Source organism: Salvelinus namaycush, chromosome 3, assembly GCF_016432855.1.
Source record: "Salvelinus namaycush isolate Seneca chromosome 3, SaNama_1.0, whole genome shotgun sequence".
In the NCBI taxonomy this organism is placed as follows: domain Eukaryota; kingdom Metazoa; phylum Chordata; class Actinopteri; order Salmoniformes; family Salmonidae; genus Salvelinus; species Salvelinus namaycush.
This window is the reverse complement of record NC_052309.1, coordinates 53,282,361-53,304,570: the sequence shown is the minus strand read 5'-3', so window position 1 is coordinate 53,304,570 and position 22,210 is coordinate 53,282,361. Positions and strand designations below refer to the sequence as shown.

The window sequence follows — 22,210 nt, the reverse complement described above, 5'->3', positions numbered from 1 at the left end:
ACTTGTATGAGGTGACTACCTCAAGCTCGAAACCCTCAGTGGTAGTAATCACACCTGTGGGGAGAGGGGCATTCTTCTAACCAAACCACATGACCTTTGTTTTGGAGGTGTTCAGAACAAGGTTAAGGGCAGGGAAAGCTTGTTGGACACTAAAAAAGCTTTGTTGTAGCGCGTTTAACACAACATCCGGGGAGGGAGCAGCTGAGTATAAGACTGTATCGGGTTATAACCAGAAAGGTTATCAGTATTCAAAACACTCTTCCTTAACCACATCTCAGTAATGACCAACACATTGGAGCTGTGAACCCACACTTTCAATTGATCCATTTTAGGTAGTAAACTTCTAGTGTTAACGTGCAGAAAACCCAGGCTTTTACAGGAGTAGAAGTCAGTGAAGCAGATATCAGAGCACATGTCAGAATTGGGGCTAGCAACAGTAGATGGGCCAGGGTGTACATGCACATTTTCAGATATAATCAACAGTAATACAATGAAGGCACGGCATAGGACAGGGAGAGCTCTGCAGTGCTGACTTATGACATTTCAATGTGCATTGGAATGGCAACAAGTTCATATTGTACAGCAAGTTCATCAGGTAACATGAATACAAAGCCGGCGAGAGGTGGTTAGAATAGGATGGGGGCCAAAAGTCAGTGTAACCAAGAGAGTCTGAGTCCCGAGTGTGGGAACATACAGTCTGTCCCATGGTCGGGTGAACAATAAAGTTCAAAGTCAACAAAGCATGCAGGGGTCATGAGGCAAATAGCAAAATGCACAAGAAAAAATATAACAACAACTTGGGGCTAGCCATTTTAAGTTCATAGTCAATCGCCCCAACAGTGCCTGTGTGCTGGAGGCGAGCGAAAGCTCGGGAGAGAGGGGGTAGTGTGGTGCGGGTACCTGTACAAGACATGGGGCGACAAGCCAAGGCAGACGGTGAACAGATCGCCAGGTGGATTCCAAGCAGCAGTGCAGCAGGCAACGGGAGTGGGCGTGAAGCACATTTTTACTCCTCAACTTATTTACACTTGCCATAACAAAGGGGTTGAATACTTATTGACTCAAGACATTTCAGCTTTAATTTTTTTTATTAATTTCTATTAAAAAAATATTTTTAAAAATAGCATAATTTCACTTTGACATTATGGGGTATTATGTTCAGGCCAGACACCAAACAAAAAATCTAAAATTCAGGCTGTAACACAAAATGTGGAAAAAGTAATGTGGAACACTAGCTGACTTGTGATGGCTCTACATAAGACAGTCTTATGTACGTAGAGCCATCACCATGCGCAACGTGAGTGTCATGCGCATACAAAACATACATTTCCAAAAGCTTACCCAAAAAATTCCCAATTAAATGTTGACTGCAAAGAAAGCATACCTGGTAGAATGAAATCGCGATGGTTTGTGTCAATTGTGTCAAAGGATGAAACAAAACAGACATGAGATGTCCCTTGCTGATAGTATCCTAAAAACGAGGAACATTTCAAGCAGAGGGAGACGGCAGCAGCGGAAAAATATATATAATGCCAGTGCTTCCCAGAGAATGCGGAAGTTGAGCGCAAAGCCGAGAGAAAAAGCCGAGAGTATCAAGAAAATCAAATGTTAGAATACAATAGGTACAACCTTACCGTGAAATGCTTACAAGCCCTTAACTATTTCTTGAACTGCATTGTTGGTTAAGAAGATATTTACCAAATAAACAAAAAAAATGTAAAGTAACAAGAACATAATAATGAGCTATATACACATGGGATACCGGTACCGAGTAAATGTGCGGGGGTTACAGGTTAGTCGAGGTAATTTGTAAAGTGACCATGCATACCATAGATAATTAAAGCAGTGTAAAAAACGAAGTAAAATAGTCCAGGTGGCCATTTGATTAATTGTTCAGCAGTCTTACGGCTTGGGGGTTGAAGCTGTTAAGGAGCCTTTTGGACCTAGACTTGGCGCTCTGGTACCGCTTGCCATGCGAACAGTCTATGACTTGGGTGACTGGAGTCTGACAATTTTTTGGTGCTTCCTCTGACACGCCTAGTATATAGGTCCTGAATGTCAGGAAACTTGGACCCAGTAATGTACTGGGCCGTACGCACTACCCTCTGTAGTGCCTTACAGTCAGATGCCGCGCAGTTGCCATACCAGGCGGTGATGCAACTGATCAGGATGCTCTCGATGGTGTAGTTGTAGAACTTTGAGGAACTGGGGACCCATGCCAAATCTTTTCAATCTCCTGAGGGGGAATAGGCGTTGTCGTGCCCTCTTCACAACTGTCTTAGTGTGTTTGGACCATGATAGTTCGTTGGTGATGTGGACACCAAGGAACTTGAAACTCTCGACCCCCTCCACTTCAGACGTCGATGTTAAATGGGGGACTAATTGGCCATCCTTTTCCTATAGTCCACAATCAGCTCCTTTGTCTTGCTCACATTGAGGGATATGTTCTTGTCCTGGCACCACACTGACAGGTCTCTGACCTCCTCCCTATAGGCTGTCTCATCGTTGACGGTGATCAGTGTTGTGTCGCCTGCAAACTTAATGATGGTGTTGGAGTTGTCCTTGGCCACGCAGTCGTGGGTGAACAGGGAGTATAGGAGGGGACTAAGCATGCACCCCTGAGGATCACCGTGGCAGATGTGTTGTTACCTTCCCTTACCACCTGGGGGCGGCTTGTCAGGAAGTCCAGGATCCATTTGCAGAGAAAGGTGTTTAGTCCCAGGGTCCTTAGCTTAGTGATGAGCTTTGTGGATACTATGGTGTTGAACGCTGAGCTGTAGTCAATGAACAGCATTCTCTCATAGGTGTTCCTTTTCTCCAGGTGGGAAAGGGCAGTGTGGAGTGAGTCATCTGTGGATCTGTTGGGGCGGTTTACGAATTGGAGTGGGTCTAGCATTTCCGGCATGATGGTGTTGGTGTGAGCCATGACCAGTCTTTCAAGGCACTTCATGGCTACCGATGTGAGTACTTCACTTTCTTGGAACAGGGACTATGGTGGTCTGTTTGAAACATGTAGGTATTACAGGCATGGTCAGGGAGAGGTTGAAAATGTCAGTGAAGACACTTACCAGTTGGTCCGCGCACACTTTGATTACACGTCCTGGTAATCTTTCTGGCCCTGCGGCTTTGTGAATGTTGATCTGTTTAAAGGTCTTGCTCACATCGGCTACGGAGAGCGTGATCACAGTCGCCCGGAACAGCTGGTGCTTTCATGCATGAGTCAGTGTTGCTTTCCTCGAAGCGAGCATGAAACGGTATTTAGCAGCTCGTCTGGTAGGCTCGCGTCACTGGGCAGCTCGCTGCTGGGTATCCCTTTGTAGTCCGTAATAGTTCTCAAGCCCTGCCTGCCACATCCAACAAGCGTCAGAGCCGGTGTAGTAGGATTCAATCTTAGTCCTATATTGACGCTTTGCCTGTTTTATGGTTTGTCTGAGGGCATAGCGGCAGTTCTAGCCTTTAGCTCGTTCCTTGAAAGCGGCAGTTGAAGCCTTTAGCTCGGTGCGGATGTTGCCTGTAATACATGGCTTCTTGTTGGGATATGTATGTACGGTCACTGTAGGGACGACGTCGTCGATGCACATTGATGAAGCCGATGATAGGTGGTATACTCCTCAATGCCATTTGATGAATCCCGGAACATATTCCAGTCTGTGTTAGCAGTCCTGTAGCGTAGCATTCACGTCATCTGACCACTTCCGTATTGAGTGAGTAACTGGTACTTCCTGCTTTAGTTTTTGCTTGTAAGCGGGAATCAGGAGGATATAATTATGGTCAGATTTGCCAAATGGAGGGAGAGCTTTGTATGCTTCTCTGTGTGTGGAGTAAAAGGTAGTCTAGTGTCCCCCCCCCTCTGGTTGCACGTGACATGCTGGTAGAAATTAGGTCAAATTGATTTATGTTTGCCTGCATTAAAGTCCACAGCCACTAAGAGAGCCGCTTTTGGATGGGCATTTTCTTGTTTGCTTATGGCCTTATTAAATAGCTCGTTGAGTGCGGTCTTAGATGTAGCTGCTCTGTCCTGCCGATGCATGGAAAAAACAGTAACAAGAACAGAATTATAGAAAAAGAAGACGGCAAAGCTGGCTTTTAAAAAAACGAACAGAGAGCAGTTATGTCAAAAGAGGAGCATGAAAGAAAAATTTAAATGTGGAAAAATATTGTCAGGACAACGAAAAGACAAAGCAGGTGAAAGCACAACAGAAATTGGAGGCGAAGATAATTAATCTCAAGGAACTAGAGGATAAATTAGAATAACAGAGAAAGTAACTTGACCATTCTAAAAGAGCCTTGCTGACAGCAGTGCTAGATGTACGGCTTCCATCTGCCAAAAGGAAGAACTTTAAAAAGGCTAAAGCCTGTATGCCAAAACAGGCAGCACAGTATGTCACTGCTACCATGGACTTCATTCACAAGGCCTCACCGAGGAAGGCAGCCATTTTCCGTCAGAAGATCAGAAACAGACGGGAATTTGGAAGTGGCAGTTGTTGAAGAATTAGCCAAAAGCCTATGAAAAGTCCAGACAATCTGCAACTAGGAAGGCTTTGGCTTGTTCACTGAATATGAATAAGAAATCAACTATAGAAACAGTTTGCAAAAAGATTTGGGGTCAGCAGAAAACTTAAGGCAAGCAACAACAAAAACCAGGAGGTCGACATAGATCAGTGGTCACCAACCGGTCAATCGCGATCCACTGGTTGATCTCCAAGGCATTCCTAGATGATCAGCAAACATTTCTGTAAAAAAAACGAACGATAAGCCTTGAGTTCCTATTTAGTTTTTTTCTTTGTCTCGTGCTGTTGGTGTTGGTGCACCCGATTCAGCTGCCATGCGTGAACCATTTTATATGTCTGGAGGTACAAAGTCTGCTTTCCCAGGGGGAGCAAATCAAGTGCACTATAGACCAACCACTGGCCAATCGTATGGCTCAGATTGCTGTGTCTGCAGTAACGTAACAGGCATAAAAGAAAGCTACAGCAAATTTGATACTGAGATTTCTAAAGTTGTAAAACCATGACTCGAGAGAGACTGTCAACGAATACAGCAAAGAACTGCTGTTTTTATAGGTGAGTTCATGTTGAAATATTTACTCAGCACTGTCAACACTTCAATAAACCATCAAATGTGGGTTCTCCCTTCTTCCACTTGCTCTACAACCAGCACTGCAGCTGCAATGAATAAGTAGGGAAGTGTATCGATAGGCTTGCGTTATTATTAGCGGCTTGTGTCTTTTTTAATATTAAGGAATAATATTTAACTTTCTCTGGTCATAGGAGTAAAATGAATTTGTGCATGAAGCAGAAAATGCAGTGCAACTTGAGTTGCCATCAGCTGGAAGACTGTGCCCCTTTTTGGTCAGAGTCAGCGCAGGAAAGGGAGAGATGTTAAGAGTCGGACCCCCAGTCTGCTGCCCTCTCCCTCTGCTGAGACTGACCATCAGATGCAAGCTCCATCAGCCCAGTAAAATAAAAAAAGCAAATTAAAACGTATGCTCACTCAGCTGTGCCTCAAGTAGGGCTCAAAAAATATTGGTAGACCAAAGTTGTCTGTTCTTTCAATTGATTGGCCGGAAAAAAAAATTTAAAGTGTATTTTTCCATATTAAGACACCCTGTGTGTTTTAATAAAATCAGCTATACGCAATGAGCTTGTCTGATGCTTAAAGCTAACAGTTTGATGTCAATGCGGAGCTATACAGAGCGCTCCGCATTGTTACAACATTTGGGAGGCGCATGGAGATGCGGTACAGAGCTCGATTTGGCCTCTGCGTGCCTCTGGAGAATCCGCAATTGCGTCACACCTTCCATATGGAGCCTCCCACCACATTTTCGAATCAAGCATAAATTGTCTTTTAGTGTTGGCCTCCAAAATGGATTAGTTCACTGAGATGGGTGCAAATATACATACAGCACCAGTCAAATGTTTGGACACATCTACTCATTCCAGGGATTTTTTATTTTGACTATTTTCTACATTGTAGAATTACAGTGAAGACATCAAAACTATGAAAAAACGCATATGGAATCATGTAGTAGCCAAAAAAGTGATGAACAAATCAAAATATATTTGAGATTCTTCAAAGTAGCAACTCTTTGCACACTCTTGGCATTCTCTCAACCAGCTTCATGAGGTAGTCACCTGGAATGCATTTAAATTAACAGGTGTGCCTTGTAAATTTGTGGAATTTAATTCTCTGTTAATGCATTTGAGCCAATCAGTTGTGTTGTGACAAGGTAGGGGTGGTATACAGAAGACGGTATTTTACCAAATAGGGCTAAGTCCATATTATGGCAAGAACAGCTCAAATAAGCAAAGAGAAACGACAGTCCATCATTACTTTAAGACATGAAGGTCAGTCAATCTGGAAAATTTCAAGAACTTTCAAACTGCAGTCGAGAAAACCATCAAGCTCTATGATGAAACTTGCTCTCATGAGGACCGCCACAGGAATGGAAGACCCAGAGTTAACTCTCATTAGAGTTAATTGCAGCCCAAATAAATGCATCAATTGTTCATAGGAGACTGCTAGAATCAGGCCTTCATGGTTGAATTGCTGCAAAGAAACCGTTAAAGAACACCAATAATAAGAAGAGACTTGCTTGGGCCAAGAAACACAAGCAATGGACTTTACACTGGTGGAAATCTGTCCTTTGGTCTGATGAGTCCAAATTTGAGATTTTTTGTTCCAACTGCCACAGAATAGGTGAATGGATGATCTCTGCATGTGTGGTTCCCACCGTGAAGCATGTTGGAGGTGGTGTGATGGTGCATTGCTGGTGACACTGATTTATTTAGAATTCAAGCCACACTTAACCAGCATGGCTACCATAGCACTCTGCAGCAATACACCATCCCATGAGCCAACACACCTCCAGGTTGTGTAAGGGCTATTTGACCAAGAAGCAGAGTGATGGAGTGCTGCATCAGATGACCTGGCCTCCACAATCACCTGACCTCAAACCAATTGAGATGGTTTGGGATGAGTTGGACCACAGAGTGAAGGAAAAGCAGCCAACTGCTCAGCATCTGTGGGAAATCCTTCAAGACAGTTGGAAAAGCATTCCAGGTGAAGCTGGTTAAGAGAATGCCAAGAGTGTGAAAAGCTGTCATCAAGGTAAAGGGTGGCTACTTTGAAGAAGCTCAAATATAAAATAAATGTTGATTTGTTTAACACTTTTTTTTTTATTACTACATGATTCCATGCGTTATTTCATAGTTTTGATGTCTACTATTATTCTACAATGTAGAAAAAAGTAAAAACAAAGAAAAACCCTTGAGAGAAAAAAATATTTGTTACTGCTCGACTAAAACAACCTCGGACGACCAACAGCCTAACGACCAAACAATCGACCAGTTGTCTAATTGGGGTCAGCCCTACTCACAAGTAATACAACAACTGGTCTATTACCGGTGTGATTATATAGTCTACATCAAATGTTGAAATACATTTTTATTTTTTTTAACAGTCTGAAAAGAACAATGCATTGGCAGGGCAATTCAAGCTAAATCAATAGGTGGTGATAATGTTTTGGGCCTATAGCCTAATGCATAAACCTCATTACTACTGTACTGTTTTTACTAGGTTAATGTTGCATAAGCTTATGTTTTTTTTAAGCCATGTAAAAAATAAAAAAAAATAGCCGAAAGGTAGATCTTGGCTTGGATATTGACTCAGAAAGTGATAGACTCAAAAGGGTGGTGACCACTGACATAGATTGAGGTAATCTATAGTCTCAGCAGTGGAAAAATATGAGGCAGTCTCTCTCAAAGTGCCAAATAAGGAAAAGGTGAGCAAGAAGACTGGGGGCGCAGCCAGCGTCCTAGAGCGCTCCATTGCTCAGCTGTACCAAGAACTTCCCTAAGCCAACCCTTGTAACTCAATAGGAGCTGCTATGTTTTACAGATTAAGAGCAAGAACCATTAAACCACAGAAAGGTGCTAAACATGTGGGTTGCTTGCCTCTCCCCGAATACTGTGAAAATATCAAACATAAATTACAGTGAATGGCCACCTGGTGAGCAAATATTCACCAACCATTAAAGGTGTGCATGCATTCAGCAGTGTCAGTATGTGTGAGAAAACTACAGGGGATTTCCACCATCCTGAGTGTCAAACGGCAGTGCAAGGATTGGTGTCCATAGACAAGATCCATTTATTGCCCCCCCCCCCCCCCCCCCCCCAACAAAAAAAAGGACACTGATGGGAGATTGTAAGACAAAAAAAGTAACAAAATGGGAAACAAGAGTACACCAGAAGAAAAAAAAATATCACTGGTCTGTAAGCGTGAATCTATGGAGATGCTTACTGATGAACAAGAGGCTCAAGCTTTTTCCGAACACTTATTTATCAAGGACTGGCAGAACAATCAACTTGCAAAAGTGAAAGCCAACCTCCCAGCACTGGGCATCCTGGACTTTGCAGAAAACTACACTTGCAGGTACCAGCATGAGGCCCAGGGGGCTTACTGTACCCAAGAGAGTGCTACACTGCACCCCTTGGTAATTTACTACAAATGTGGAAAATGCCCCATGACCATCACAGAAAGTTGTATCATGATATCAGATGACCTCAAACATGACTACAATGCGGTCAACACATTTCCAACTGCAGCTATTGATCACCTGAAAAACCAAAGAAATATGAAGCTCAACAAGTTGTAAAGATACTCTGACAGCTGTGGTTCATGCTACACATCACAAGGAACTATATCTGATGTTAGCTATGCTGTGTCTGATTTTGGTTTCCCCATACAACATAACTATTCTGGCTGCAGACACAGTAAAAGTGCCAGTGATGGGGAAAGTGCAGTAATCAAGAGCCTTGCCACCACAGCAGTGAAGGTTGGCTGAGCCCTGATCAGAAACGCAAAGGAGCTCTACAACTACAGCAGAGACAATCTGCCAAAGGATGCATCTCCAGATACCTGTACCCATTACCTCTGTACCATGTTCTTCATTCCCAGTGAGGACACTGAAAGAGACACAAATCACCGTAGTGTGAAGCAAGTGCCTGGCAGCACGAAGTTGCATTGCATCAAAAACAACTGGGTAGTGGCAACCAGAAACCTCAGCTGCTTCTGTGATTGTCTCCATGGGATTGGAGTTCGTGAGAATATATGTTGAGCAATGGAGAGAGGTGAAACTTCATAGTCTGCATGGTAAGTAACACATTGCTTACATTATGTAAATCTTGTTTCATATTAAATTACTAATTTCAATAACCTCATGTAATTATTTTTTTCCATACCAGAACTTTGAAAGAAATACCCGAGACTAGATGGATGACAGCATCACACACACACAGTGCTGGAGGAGTATTGATGGCAGCGGTGATAAAGAGATCTAATGTCATAAATCAAGTGAAAATAGGGTATACAGTGTAATAGGATATACAGTGTAATAGACACTGCTTGAATAGTTTACCGATTTAATGAATTTCATTGATTATTATCAATGATTTGACAGAACCCATTGTATTGTATTATTATATCAACTACAATGGCAATAAAAAAGTATGTGAACCCTTTGGAATTACCTGGATTTCTGCATAAATTGGTCATCAAATTTGATCTGATCTTCATCTAAGTCACAACAATAGACAGTGTGCTTAAACTAATAACACACAAATTATTGTATTTTTCTTGTCTATAATGAATACATCATTTAAACATTCACAGTGTAGATTGGGAAAGGTATGTGAACCCCTAGGCTAATGGCTTCTCCAAGGAGTCAGCTAACCTGGAGTCCAATCAATTAGACGAGATTGGAGATGCTGGTTAGAGCTGCCTTGTCCTATAAAAAAAATTCTAAATTTGAGTTTGCTATTCACAAGAAGCATTGCCTGATGTGTGCCATGCCTCGAACAAAAGAGATCTCAGAAGACCTAAGATTAAGAATTGCTGACTTGCATTATGCTGGAAAGGGTTACAAAAGTATCTCTAAAAGCCTTGAGTTGTAAGACAAATTGTCTATAAATAGAGAAAGTTCAGCACTGTTGCTACTCTCCCTAGGAGTGGCCGTCCTGCAAAGATGACTGCAATAGCACAGCGCAGAATGCTTAATGAGGTTAAGAAGAAACCTAGAGTGTCAGCTAAAGCCTTACAGAAATCTCTGAAACATGCTAACATCTCTGTTGACGATTCTACGATACGTAAAACAGAAAAAACAAGAACGGTGTTCATGGGAGGACACCACAGAAGAAGCCACTGCTGACCAAACAAACATTGCTGCACATATGAAGTTTGCAAAACTGCACCTGGATGTTCCACAGCACTACTGGCAAAATATTCTGTGGACAGATTAAACTAAAGTTGAGTTGGTTGGAAGGAACACACAACACTGTGTGGAGAAAAGGCACAGCACACCAGCATCAAAACCTCATCCCAACTGTAAAGTATGGTGGAGGGAGCATCATGGTTTGGGAAGCTTTGCTGCCTCAGGGCTTGAACAGATTGCTTTCATTGCCGGAAAAATGAATTCCCAAGTTTATCAAGACATTTTGCAGGAGAATGTTAGGCTATCTGTCCACCAATTGAAGCTCAACAGAAGTTGGGTGAGGCAACAGGACATCAATCCAAAACACAGAAGTAAATCATCAGAATGGCTTCAACAGAAGAAAATATGCCTTCTGGAGTGGCCCAGTCAGAATCCTGACCTCAACCCGATTGAGATGCTGTGGCATGACCCCAAAGAGAGCAGTTCACCCCAGACATCCCAAGAATATTGCTGAACTGAAACAGTTTTGTAAAGAGGAATGGTCCAAAATTCCTCCTGACCGTTGTGTAGGTCTGATCCGCAACTACAGAAAACATTTGGTTGAGGTTATTGCTGCCAAAGGAGGGTCAACCAGTTATTAAATTCAAGGGTTCACATACTTTTCTCACCCTACACTGTGAATGTTTACACGGTGTGTTCAATAAAGGCATGAAAACGTATAATTGTTTGTGTTATTAGTTTAAGCAGACTGTTTGTCTATTGTTGTGACTTAGATGAAGATCAGATCAAATTTTATGACCAATTTATGCAGAAATCCAGGTACTTCTAAAGGGTTTACATACTTTTTCTTGCCACTGTAAATAGAAATGCTGTTTATTTTTTTTCATTCTTCGAGAATGGTTAGCATGGTTATAAATGATCGGGAAATTAACTAAAGCACAAATAGACTTGGCTACAACTAAACATGCGGTGTCCATGTTTCATGTGACATTTTGAGTGACATGTTTTGTTGTTGCAAGGTGGCTTTCTGTCTCATTGTGGATATCTATATTTTTGTTCCTGTAACTACACAAAATCATATTGAAATATATATCAAAAAATGTAAATGTTTACTATGTCACACCTTGGCCCCTTTATTTATAGAAAGGCCCATATAATACACACACCTTTGTATTGCATATTTTACATATTTACCTGAATTCCTTACCACCCCACTAAAGGTATCACTACCAAAACATAGTGGAAAAAGTTGCAATAAAGAGAACCATGCACAGTAGTGATCATTTTGATTAACCTTCTATTACAGGCACATTTTAGAACATGTATTTACATACCAAATTAACTAAATAGTAAAAACAGGTTTTTGAATCGGATTTTCAAAACCTGTAAACATTGAGAAATAGAATCTCTAATGTTCTCTGTAAAATGTTCAATGTTGATTGTATGAATCTGAAACTTGTTAACTGAAGTATTCACACCGCCAATTATGTTGTTTAATGTTTAAATTATCACTTTACCCACCTTAATTTTGGCAAAAATAACAGATGTGTCAAGTTTCAGATAAATGGAGGACTCTAGATGGATATAACTCGTTTTAGTATAGATATTGCCCTTGAGGGCTTCCACCATTTAAAATTAGCCAACTGTGTGGTGATTTATATGGGTTAGGAGTGATCCGCCAATGATCAGAGTGTTGTCTTCAAATTAGGTTGCCTATGCTTTATAACCCAAAAGCCAAAGTAGGGGAAAATGGCACATTCACAGCTTCCAGAAAAACAGTTGCTTTTAAAAACTGGGGATGTATGTATGTATGTATGTATGTATGTATGTATATATATATATATATATATATATATATATATATATATATATAAATATAAAAAAAGATTATGCATATATGAACTACACATTGAAACATCGAACCTTAAACAGGAGAATAAAAAAATACTTAGTAGTCACCTAAATTCCGGAGCATGTCTTTAAAGACCGTAATTTATGTGGTCATAAGTCGTCTCAAGACCATTAGATCAAGAGTCCATGGGCCCTTTGTTCAATGGTAAGAAACTCAAGTAGAGTAAACGTGATTGCAGTACAGTAGAGCACAGAACATTATAGACGTCTATGTTTTGGCCAAAAAGCTCTAGGAGGGTTGGAGACTCAATGCATCTCAATATGCTACACTTTTTCCTGAAGTGTGCACTTGTCCACTGCCTACATGGTGGTCCTCTGTAACTCAGTTGGTAGAGCATGGCACATGCAACTTTCAAATGGAGATAGCCTCAATGGCGCTGCCGGTGCTGCCATAATGGCACAGATACAAAGACGAGACCTCTATATAGCTCTATGGTGTCAATTGTTTGAGTTGCGACCATTTAGGTAACTTTGGACTTTAAAGAATCCCTATAGCTAACATATGGCTTGCCATCTTTCATTTGGACAGATGTACATCCCAGAAAACATTTTAATCACAAAACTTTACATATTTGATGATATATTAGATGTTCGGTAGTGACACTTCCTAAAAATAAATGAAGATTGACCAACTTGCTCATTAATTTTCTCCAAAATGTTTGCAGACAGACGAGTCACCATGTGGCCCTGCTGGAGAAGGGTGAAATCCCACCACCTGGTTATATTTGTAGGGGAGTGGCGTTATGGCACATTCATTCTACAGTCTTTTAATGTGTGTGTTTCGGTAGTGACATCAAAAGGTTGGGAGGCAAATTTTTATTTTTAGGATGTTAAAAAATAAACAAAACTACTAATTATATCAGTATCTTTCAATGTAATCATAGAAAACTGAAGATGTTCTATTGAAATAGTGTTACAAAAATTACTAAAATCATTACCGGTACTTGCTTAACTTTCAAACATGAAGTTTAGGAGTCATGGTTTGGGACAGCCACCTCAATAGAAATGTGTATAAACAATGATTGTGTACTATATTAATTTAATATGTTTGTTATAGCTTTGGATTGAATTAGAACATACCGTATAATGATGTAAATACATGTCCTAAGTTTGGAGACAGTTTCTTTTTTTAATATATATATATAATTTTCTGGGGTGGGACTACAAATAGCACCACTTCTGTAAAATCATCCATATAGGGAATAGGGTGGTGGCATTTGGGATGCAATAGCTTTTGTTTGATAAAAAGGTCAAAGTTACTCACCTTCTCCAAGTCCAGCTCCTTCAGCAGAATGCTGGCGTTCTTGTTGGCCTCTGCTGCCTGCTGATCTTTGGCTTTGACAATGGTCTCCATGCACTGGTGACATTTCTTCAGCAGGTCCTATGAGGAGTATGAAACAAGCTTTGCCGTTGGGAGTTCGCCCACACTTTCAGAGCGCCATAGTGTTTTACCTATGTTTATATTTTTCTCATTTTCAATTAATTTGTTGCCTTGTCTGTTTTATCTCACCTTGTCTGCGATGGTGGCAATGTATCTCATGCACTCGATGTCCGAGGGGAACTGGTTGACCTCCTTCACCAGGTACTGCACCACCTTCACATGGCCCTGTAATACAGAAGGTCAGAGGTCAACCTCCCAGGATTCTTATACACACACTTCCATTTACGCACCACCAGGGTCAATATCTAGGTGCAGGAAAGGGGAGCACGTCCTAGAGTGCCAAAGTGTCAGATATTCAACTATAAGTCAATATCAGAGCAAATTTACATAAAGGAGCATGTCACACAAGTGTTTTATCACAGTATAGTTTCATTTGTGTGGTGGTGGGGGGGGGTCAGTGTTGTACCTTGCGAAAGGCAGCCATGAGCGGTGTGATCTTGCGGTTGTCTGCTGCATCGACATCGGCCCCGGCCTGCACCAGAAGCTGCACCACGTCAAAATGCCCACCGTTGGCTGCCAGCCACAAGGGCGTGTTCCCCTTCTTATTACGCACGTCAATGTGAGCACCTCTGTGAGGATGAAGACGACAGGGTGAGTAGAAGAATGATATTCTGACTGAAATGTCATGCTCAATCTCATATTGCAGTCATAGGACTGTATCAGTAATTACCTGTTGATGAGGAGCTCACAGAACTTGTAGTGGCCCTTGTCTGCAGCAATGGTGAGCGCCGTGTCTCTGGAGGAGGGGACAGGTGGGGCGTTGACGTCAGCACTCTTGTCCAGCAGCACGCGTCCCACCTCAGCATAGCCACCCGACGCAGCCTCCATGAGGGGAGTCAGACCAGTCTAAGAGAGAATGTATGAGTCAGTGACATACTCCACCAAACAGACACCACACTGTCTAGCACCAAACCTCATTCCTAATGTCTTTGACTCCAGCGCACATAACAACATGTCATGTTTAGCCGATAGCAGCTGCTCTCACCTTGGCGCGGTGCTCCACATTGGCCTTGCGGTCCAGCAGCAGACTGACTACCTCCGCCCGTCCCTGGAAGCAGGCCAGTGTCAGTGCCGTGTTGCGGTTGGTCTCGATCTGAGCGTTGATGTCCGAGCCCATGTCCAACAGCAGCTTGACCGCAGGTACGTGGCCGTTCATGGCCGCCAGCATCAGAGGAGAGATACCGAGCTTACTCCCAGTCCTGAAGGAAACAGATACACAATGAGAGCGAAACAGACAGGGAGCAGGGAAAGCAACGATAACAAACAGTTCAAGTGGAACTGACAGTGTTTTAACTACTTTGCAGATATGAAACAATCATAATATCAGTCAAAAATATGCTTCAAAACCAGCTTTTAGAGGTTTTAAAAATAGGTTATTTTTTACAAAATTACATGACGTACATTAAGGCTTTGCGAGCAGAATAGATAGACGCAGTTCGATGCATGATTCACATAATTCACCAATACATTTCTTGGTAGTCGAAAAAAGATTTATCAGCTTGTAAATCACAACTGGCCTGGAACATTGTTTGCTGCCACAATCCATTCGGGATGCACTGTTTCAACGACTGAATATTTAGAACAAAAACAGACTAACTAAGCCTGGGAATGTCAATACAATCAAACAAGCAAGGGCAAAGATCACAAGTCGGTCATATGGTGGCTAATAGGCTCACGCACGTGTCAAACAAGGAGCGCGGGCCGAATAGGACACAAAAGCGAGTATAAATGAATCAACAGTTGAGTCATCTACTTTATGAAATTACAGCCAGATGCGCTCGCATCAGTGAATTCAACATCAATTGCGCTGCTTTCATGCGTCCCATTTACAACGAGCAGCGGAGGGACAGTGTACAGACACATGCCACAGTCCGAGCTGGTCTACTAAAATGTTGCAGTCTGGCTTCGGTTTTTAAAACTTGACAATAACCCAAAAAATTCATCTGCAACAAAACACTATGCAAAAGAGAAACATTTAGGCCTATTACAGCAACATTTGAGCAGTAGTCTAGGTTGGCTAGTCAACTACGATAGCTATATTTTGCGTGCGCCATACAGCAATGCTGCATTCAACCGCACCAGTGATTCATTCAGTGCATTTTTTTTTATATATATATCACACACACACACACTACCGCTCAAAAGTTTGGGGTCACTTAGGCCAGCATCCTGGAGTCACCTCTTCACTGTTGATGTTGAGACTGGTGTTTTGCGGGTACTATTTAATGAAGCTGCCAGTTGAGGACTTGTGAGGCGTCTGTTTCTCCAACTAGTACTTATCCTCTTGCTCAGTTGTGCACCAGGGCCTCCCACTCCTCTTTCTATTCTGGTTAGAGACAATTCGCGCTGTTCTGTAAAGGGAGTAGTACACAGCGTAGTACGAGATCTTCAGTTTCTTGGCAATTTCTCACATGGAATAGCCTTCATTTCTCAGAACAAGAATAGACTGACGAGTTTCAGAATTAAGATTTTTGTTTCTGGCAACTTTGAGCCTGTAATCGAACCCACAAATGCTGATGCTCCAGATACTCAACTAGTCTAAAGAAGGCCAGTTTTATTGCTTCTTTAAATCAGAACAACAGTTTTCGGCTGTGCTAACATAATTGCAAAGGGTTTTCTAATGATCAATTAGCCTTTTAAAATGATACACTTGGATTAGCAAACACAGCATGCCATTGGAACACAGGAGTGATGGTTGCTGATAATGGGCCTCTGTAGGCATATGTAGATATTCCATTAAAAATCTGCCGTTTCCAGCTACAATAGTCATTTACAACATTACTGTCTACACTGTATTTCTGATCAATTTGATGTTATTTTGAAAAATTGAAAAAATAAAGTGCTTTTCTTTCAAAAACAAGGACATTTCTAAATGACCACAAACTTTTGAATGGGAAGTGTATATATATATATATATATATATATATATGTTTTAAGTTTAAATGTTACAACAACCTATAGCTACGTTTTTGTTATTTGGAGTTGAATACTTTTTGATTAGGGTTGCAGCATATTATGCACATCTGCAATTATAGTAGCAAAGGCAGGACAAATATTTATATTTTGTTTTAATATGTTAAAACGCTATATACAGCATCCTATGTACGGTACATCAGCAGACATTATTAAAAAGGACCATGTTTTTTCTAATAAAACAATGGCTAGTTTGGGTAGCAGTTGCACATAGCCTATTTGACTTTGCAAAAAAATGTATGTTCGGCTCACGAAATTGTTGTGTTTTTTTCAATATGGTCCGTGTGCTGATTGAGTTTGACGCCCCTGGGCTAGCGTATCTATTTATGTAGCTAGCTATTTATTTAGCGAGCTAAAAACACGGCATTTAACGCTAGCTAGCTAGGTGCTGGGAGGATGCTATGTTATTGGAGGTGTGGGTGTGTGACCGACTTTTCCCCCCTCATATAATTTTTCGGTGGCTACAGCTAGAGATGCTGCAGGTGTCATTTGGTTAGCTAGCAAGAACTGTGAATCACTTTGGTATCTAGCTAGCTATACTGAACTTGAACGACTTATTCACAGTTAGCATATCTCTTAGTTGTCAATCAAATATATTTGGCATTGATCAAACATGCGGGCAGGCAGGCAAGATCACATTCATTTGGGTTGGGACAAGCATGCAATGACAGGCAAGCTGCAGAAGGACGAGCAGGCTACTATTACTATTATGAGTGCAATTTTGACAGACAACTAGGTGAAAAAGTTGAGTTTAACGAATGTTCGCTTGTTAGATTTTAGCTCATCTTGCTCTGGCTAGCAGTAGTTGTTGATCTTGTTGTTGATGTGCAAAGGCCACTGAAGGAAAGAGAGCCTACTTCTTTTTTTTTTTTACCCCCTTTTCTCCCCAATTTTCGTGGTATCCAATCGCTAGTAATTACTATCTTGTCTCACCGCTACAACTCCCGTACGGGCTCGGAAGAGACGAAGGTCAAAAGCCATGCGTCCTCCGAAGCACAACCCAACCAAGCCGCACTGTTTCTTAACACAGCGCGCCTCCAACCCGGAAGCCAGCCGCACCAATGTGTCGGAGGAAACACCGTGCACCTGGCCCCCTTGGTTAGCGCGCACTGCGCCCGGCCCGCCACAGGAGTCGCTGGAGCGCGATGAGACAAGGACATCCCTACCGGCCAAACCCTCCTTAACCTGGACGACGCTAGGCCAATAGTGCGTCGCCCCACGGACATCCAGGTCGCGGCCGGCTGCGACAGAGCCTGGGCGCGAACCCAGAGACTCTGGTGGCGCAGCTAGCGCTGCGATGCAGTGCCCTAGACCACTGCGCCACCCAGGAGGCGAGAGCCTACCTTTTCATGGTTGTTTGATCAATAGGATTGTGAAGTTCCAAAATGTTAAACTCTCGTGTTAGTTTCATATTTGCAGAAATCCATTCAGGTCTTTGTGACTTTTAGTGAATGCGTTCTAAAGATCTAAAGTCACGCTATTGTTACTGCCTGTAAACACACAGTCCAGTTCCACGTGAATGACGGCAGGCCTGTGTGGCAAATGGCTAATTTGCATATAGGCCTACTGTAGCTATGCTAGCTGGCTATGGCGCACCAGTGTGCGTAGAATCCGGACGTGGACAGTTTTTCGGTTTTATTTACTGCAGTGTCTATTAAATTGCCCAAACGCACGACCACTAATAAATGCCTTACTATACGTCATTCCCAAACATTCTAGGAATTTATAAAAACATGAAAATGACCATATAAGTGCTCGCTTGTCAGAAAATGTAAAGGAAAGGTGTCATATTCTTCCTGGGGGTGTATTTCAACCGATTTTAATAAGATTTCATGTTGCTAAAATGCTGTCCGTTCCACTTTGAGATGAAGACAGAGGTGCAGCCTGCACATGGAAACAAACTGTGGCAGGGAGGGCTGGTTGTGGATACCTGGAGTTGATTTCAGCACCAGCGTTGAGGAGGACCTTGATTATGTTGACGTAGCCTCCTGAGGCAGCTAGGCTGAGAGGAGTGTAGTCTGAAACATTACGGTGCTCCTTGTTGGCCCCGCGCAGCAGCAACAGCTCTACCACCTGGAAGGAATAGACCACAAGTTATTCAATCCACAGAACACTTACTGTTTTTCTAAATGTATGGAGTGTTAAACTGGTCCAGACAGGAAGTTGGTGTCTGTCAAGTTGTCCGGACTGTTGTTTCTCTATGGGGTGGTTCAAATCGGGCTGTCTACGGTCTGAGAGATGCCAGCTCTGATCACACTACTGAACACTTCTGAACTTGATTTCATCCAGCAGCGCCCTTGTATTAGTTTAGCAACCAGCAGTTTGGGCCAGTTAAGAGCCCATAGTTCAGCCATTTTACTTGGTCTCTGATCCTATAACAAGTCACTGATGTGGTGTTGAACACAGAGCAGCACCTCTTGTCTTCCTCCAGAGCAGGCCAGGGAGAGAGGTGTGTCTTTGGTTCTCTCTGACTGGGCTTCGATGTCCCCTCCTTTATCCAGCAGGATCTCCACCACGCCAACATGACCCGCTGTAGCAGACAGGATCAGAGGGGTGAAACCTGGGGACAGACAGAGGGACAGACACTTAGATTACTCTCCAACATCATACACAGATATGGACTCTCACTTCTACAGACAAATGATCAAGTTCTCTTAAAATTGACACATTTACAAAACTTAAGCTACAACTAACATAAAAGACAAAGTATGGAGTGTGTACCCTTCTTATCCCGGTGCTCGATGTTAGCCCCGCGAGCGATGAGCACCGACACCAGCTCCTCATGACCGCCTGCACAGGCCAGCGTCAGAGCGGTGTCATGATTGCTCTCCGTCTGAGAAGAGATACAGTCAGCGTTATTTTCCTGATCAGAAACAAGACGTATTACTACTATTAGCTTAAGCAGTGTGTATTATCAGATAAGTTGTGTGACGTACGTGTGCGTCGATGTCCACAGAGGGGTAGAGGGGGAGCATGGAGGGTGGGGACTCTGCGTCAATCGGCGTCTGTGCTGTGGGTGAGGTTGTAGTGTTCAACATAGGCACTCTGCTGCTCACTGCTGCTGAGGGAGAGAGTTGTTAAAACCTCTTGAGCTGACAGCACTTTTGCACTGTTTTGCTATGGTATGCATCAATCTAGCAAGAGGGCAATATTTTGAATAATGTTGTAGTGTCCACCCCCCTCCATGACATGTGAATGAATAAGCCTTTATATATCCATATATGGTTACAATTAGTTTTAGAAACACCTACCCTAAAGATTTCACCTTCTTTATTACTTCACCAAACATATCAAGACATTAGTAATATTCAAAATGTGTTACATTTGTGAACATCTTAACATTTGCCATTTAAATAGCATGCGTCCTCCGTATCAACAACGGGAAAAGTACAGTGACAAGGGATTTTTCTTCGTTCTGAGCATATGTTTTGTGTTTGCCTCCGACGTAACGAAACTTTTGACTTCCACACAAAATTACTTCTGTAACTATTTTAGGTTTAAGGAAGTCTGTAGGTTTCATTCTTTATCGTAGAGCTATACAAGTTATATATACAGATGTGTGTGCTCGAGACAAATGCAACGAGCGCTCTCATATCGCTCTGCGATGTACCAGAACTTTCTAATGCCTTGATCACATCTACAGCGTCATTGTGCAAAATGGTGTGCAGCATCATCTGGATATGTGTGCAACAAAAGTTAGACATTCACCTTTTGCTACCATTTCTGTCAGGCCGTCTACGCGTACAGCTTCACGGATACGTTCAATAAATCCAACATATGCACCACACAGAACGCACTGCAACTGCCTCTGCAAAGCAATGCTGCAAAGCAAAAGCAGCGTTCCATTGGAAATGGATGTACTTCTGGTGTACCAAAATGCAATAAAGCTATCGGTGTGATCGAGGCGTAAGCACTCCCCAATAATATAAACATAATATCAGTAATTCTAGTGCCTGATATCGGGCACTGTAGTCTTAAGAGGTTTTAATAAGACAAAACTTTCAAATTATAACCAAATCCTATTACATTAGAATTTAACGATCAAGACCATTTGTGAATTCTGTTTAAACTGTACTGAAACTATGTTGAGTATTAAGGAAATGGATGGGGGAGGGAACACTGTCACTATTTATAGTTATTAGAAGAACTAAGGAAAGAGATGAACCAGAGTCTACAGTAACTGCTCACACACCTGCCATGATATCGTCCAACGTGTCTGTGAGCGTCTGTGCGGGTGTGGCTACCATGAGTCCATCAGGGTCCTGGGTGAGAAGGCCCGGTCCCAGGCCTGTCAAATGCTGCCCCAGCATCTGCTGCTGGCTCACCATCGCCCTCTGCAGGTCAGGGCTGTCGAGGTAGTCTGCTGTGCTGAAGTCTGTGGATTGCTGGGTGGCCAGGGACTGGATGGGTACGAAGCTGGCATGCAGGCCTTGGGTCTGAGGAGGAGAGGTTGGCGGGGGCTGTTGGGCCTCTCTGTACAGGATGGTGTCCACCTGGGGCAGCTTGGCGTAGTCCACCTCTTCATCCTCCTCGTCATCATCATCTTCATCATCATCATCCTGTTCCTCGTCGGCGGGGTGGAGCTGCCCATCGTGGTGGTGGTTGCCCTCCCCGTCCCCCTCGGTGTTGAAGCCCGGCTGTGCAGCCTGCATTGGCAGGGGGGTGCCGAGCTTCTCCCCCCCTGCCGCCTGACCCGGCTGCCCCGGGTCGTCCTTCAGGCCTTTGGCCTCCAGGTACTCTTTGGTGAACTGCTGCTGCGTCTTGAGCTGCAGCTGGCGCTCCACCTTCTGCAGCTCCTTGAGGATCTTCTTCTTCTTCTGCACCTGCTCCTCGCGGCTCTTCTTCAGCTCCTCGATCTTGTCTTTGGTGAGCGGCTCTCCCTGGATCAGCTCTAGAGACTGCAGCTGGGCCTTCTCTATGGCGGAGATCCTCTGGCCCAGCTCGTTCAGCTTGCCCTCCGTCTCCTCCACAATGCATTCCAGGGGCTGGTATGGGTGGAAGGGGGGCAGCAGATCTGCATCTGGACTGCCTGTAGCGACGGGGCTACCCAGGTGGGGGCTCAGCCTCTGCTTGGAGCTGCCTGAGACAATCGCACAGGTCAACACAACCAGTTAGCTACGAGGTTGTACCATTCAGTATTACAGTAATCATTACCTGTAACATTTTGATGCCATGTGCTGTCAGCTGGTGTCTAGTGGGCTTCTTGGCCAGTGAATTAACAAAGTTAGACATGTATTTGCTGTTAACGCATGTTGTATGAACTGACCTTTTGTGATGACAGGTGGAGGCGTTGTGATGTTGGAGGGGACCCTGTCTGGCTCTTGAGGAGGCACCACCATGGCCAGGGCTTGGAATGGAACTCGTGGAGCCTGTTTGGGTAAGGTAAAGTGTAAGATAACATAAAAGTATAATTTGGTATCAACACGTCATCCAGACAAATAACATGTTTGTAGAAGTAGATGTTTGTCTATAGGCAAGTCAGCAGTCTACCTGAGAGGTGTCATGGGAGGTGGGTGTGAGCTGAGACATGTCAGGCGTGGGGACCGACAGGATGTTGTTGGGGTAGTCGAGGAGGTAGGACACCACGATGGTGTGTCCACCCTTAGCAGCTTCAATCAGCATGGTGGAGCCATCCTATGTGAAAAATGTACAAAACACACGTTACCATTAGTCTC

General features: G+C 43.1%; 1 protein-coding gene across 6 annotated transcripts in view; it reads right to left on the bottom strand.

Annotated features, from left to right (window-relative positions):
• The window catches only part of LOC120032531 (ankyrin repeat and KH domain-containing protein 1-like), a 55,038-nt gene that overhangs the window by 10,880 nt on the left and 21,948 nt on the right, over positions 1 to 22,210 (bottom strand). For 3 of the 6 annotated variants that reach the window (XM_038978675.1, XM_038978694.1, XM_038978689.1), the window contains exons 13-24: positions 22,026 to 22,169; positions 21,802 to 21,904; positions 20,728 to 21,615; positions 19,472 to 19,596; positions 19,257 to 19,368; positions 18,950 to 19,095; positions 18,466 to 18,608; positions 14,548 to 14,761; positions 14,233 to 14,408; positions 13,969 to 14,131; positions 13,632 to 13,727; positions 13,386 to 13,502 (exon numbers count right to left, since the gene is read on the bottom strand). In XM_038978675.1, the coding sequence (XP_038834603.1) occupies positions 13,386 to 13,502; positions 13,632 to 13,727; positions 13,969 to 14,131; positions 14,233 to 14,408; positions 14,548 to 14,761; positions 18,466 to 18,608; positions 18,950 to 19,095; positions 19,257 to 19,368; positions 19,472 to 19,596; positions 20,728 to 21,615; positions 21,802 to 21,904; positions 22,026 to 22,169 (2,427 nt within the window). The remainder of the gene's footprint in view (positions 1 to 13,385; positions 13,503 to 13,631; positions 13,728 to 13,968; positions 14,132 to 14,232; positions 14,409 to 14,547; positions 14,762 to 18,465; positions 18,609 to 18,949; positions 19,096 to 19,256; positions 19,369 to 19,471; positions 19,597 to 20,727; positions 21,616 to 21,801; positions 21,905 to 22,025; positions 22,170 to 22,210) is intronic. The other 3 variants (XM_038978683.1, XM_038978700.1, XM_038978706.1) reach the window with 1 other exon arrangement.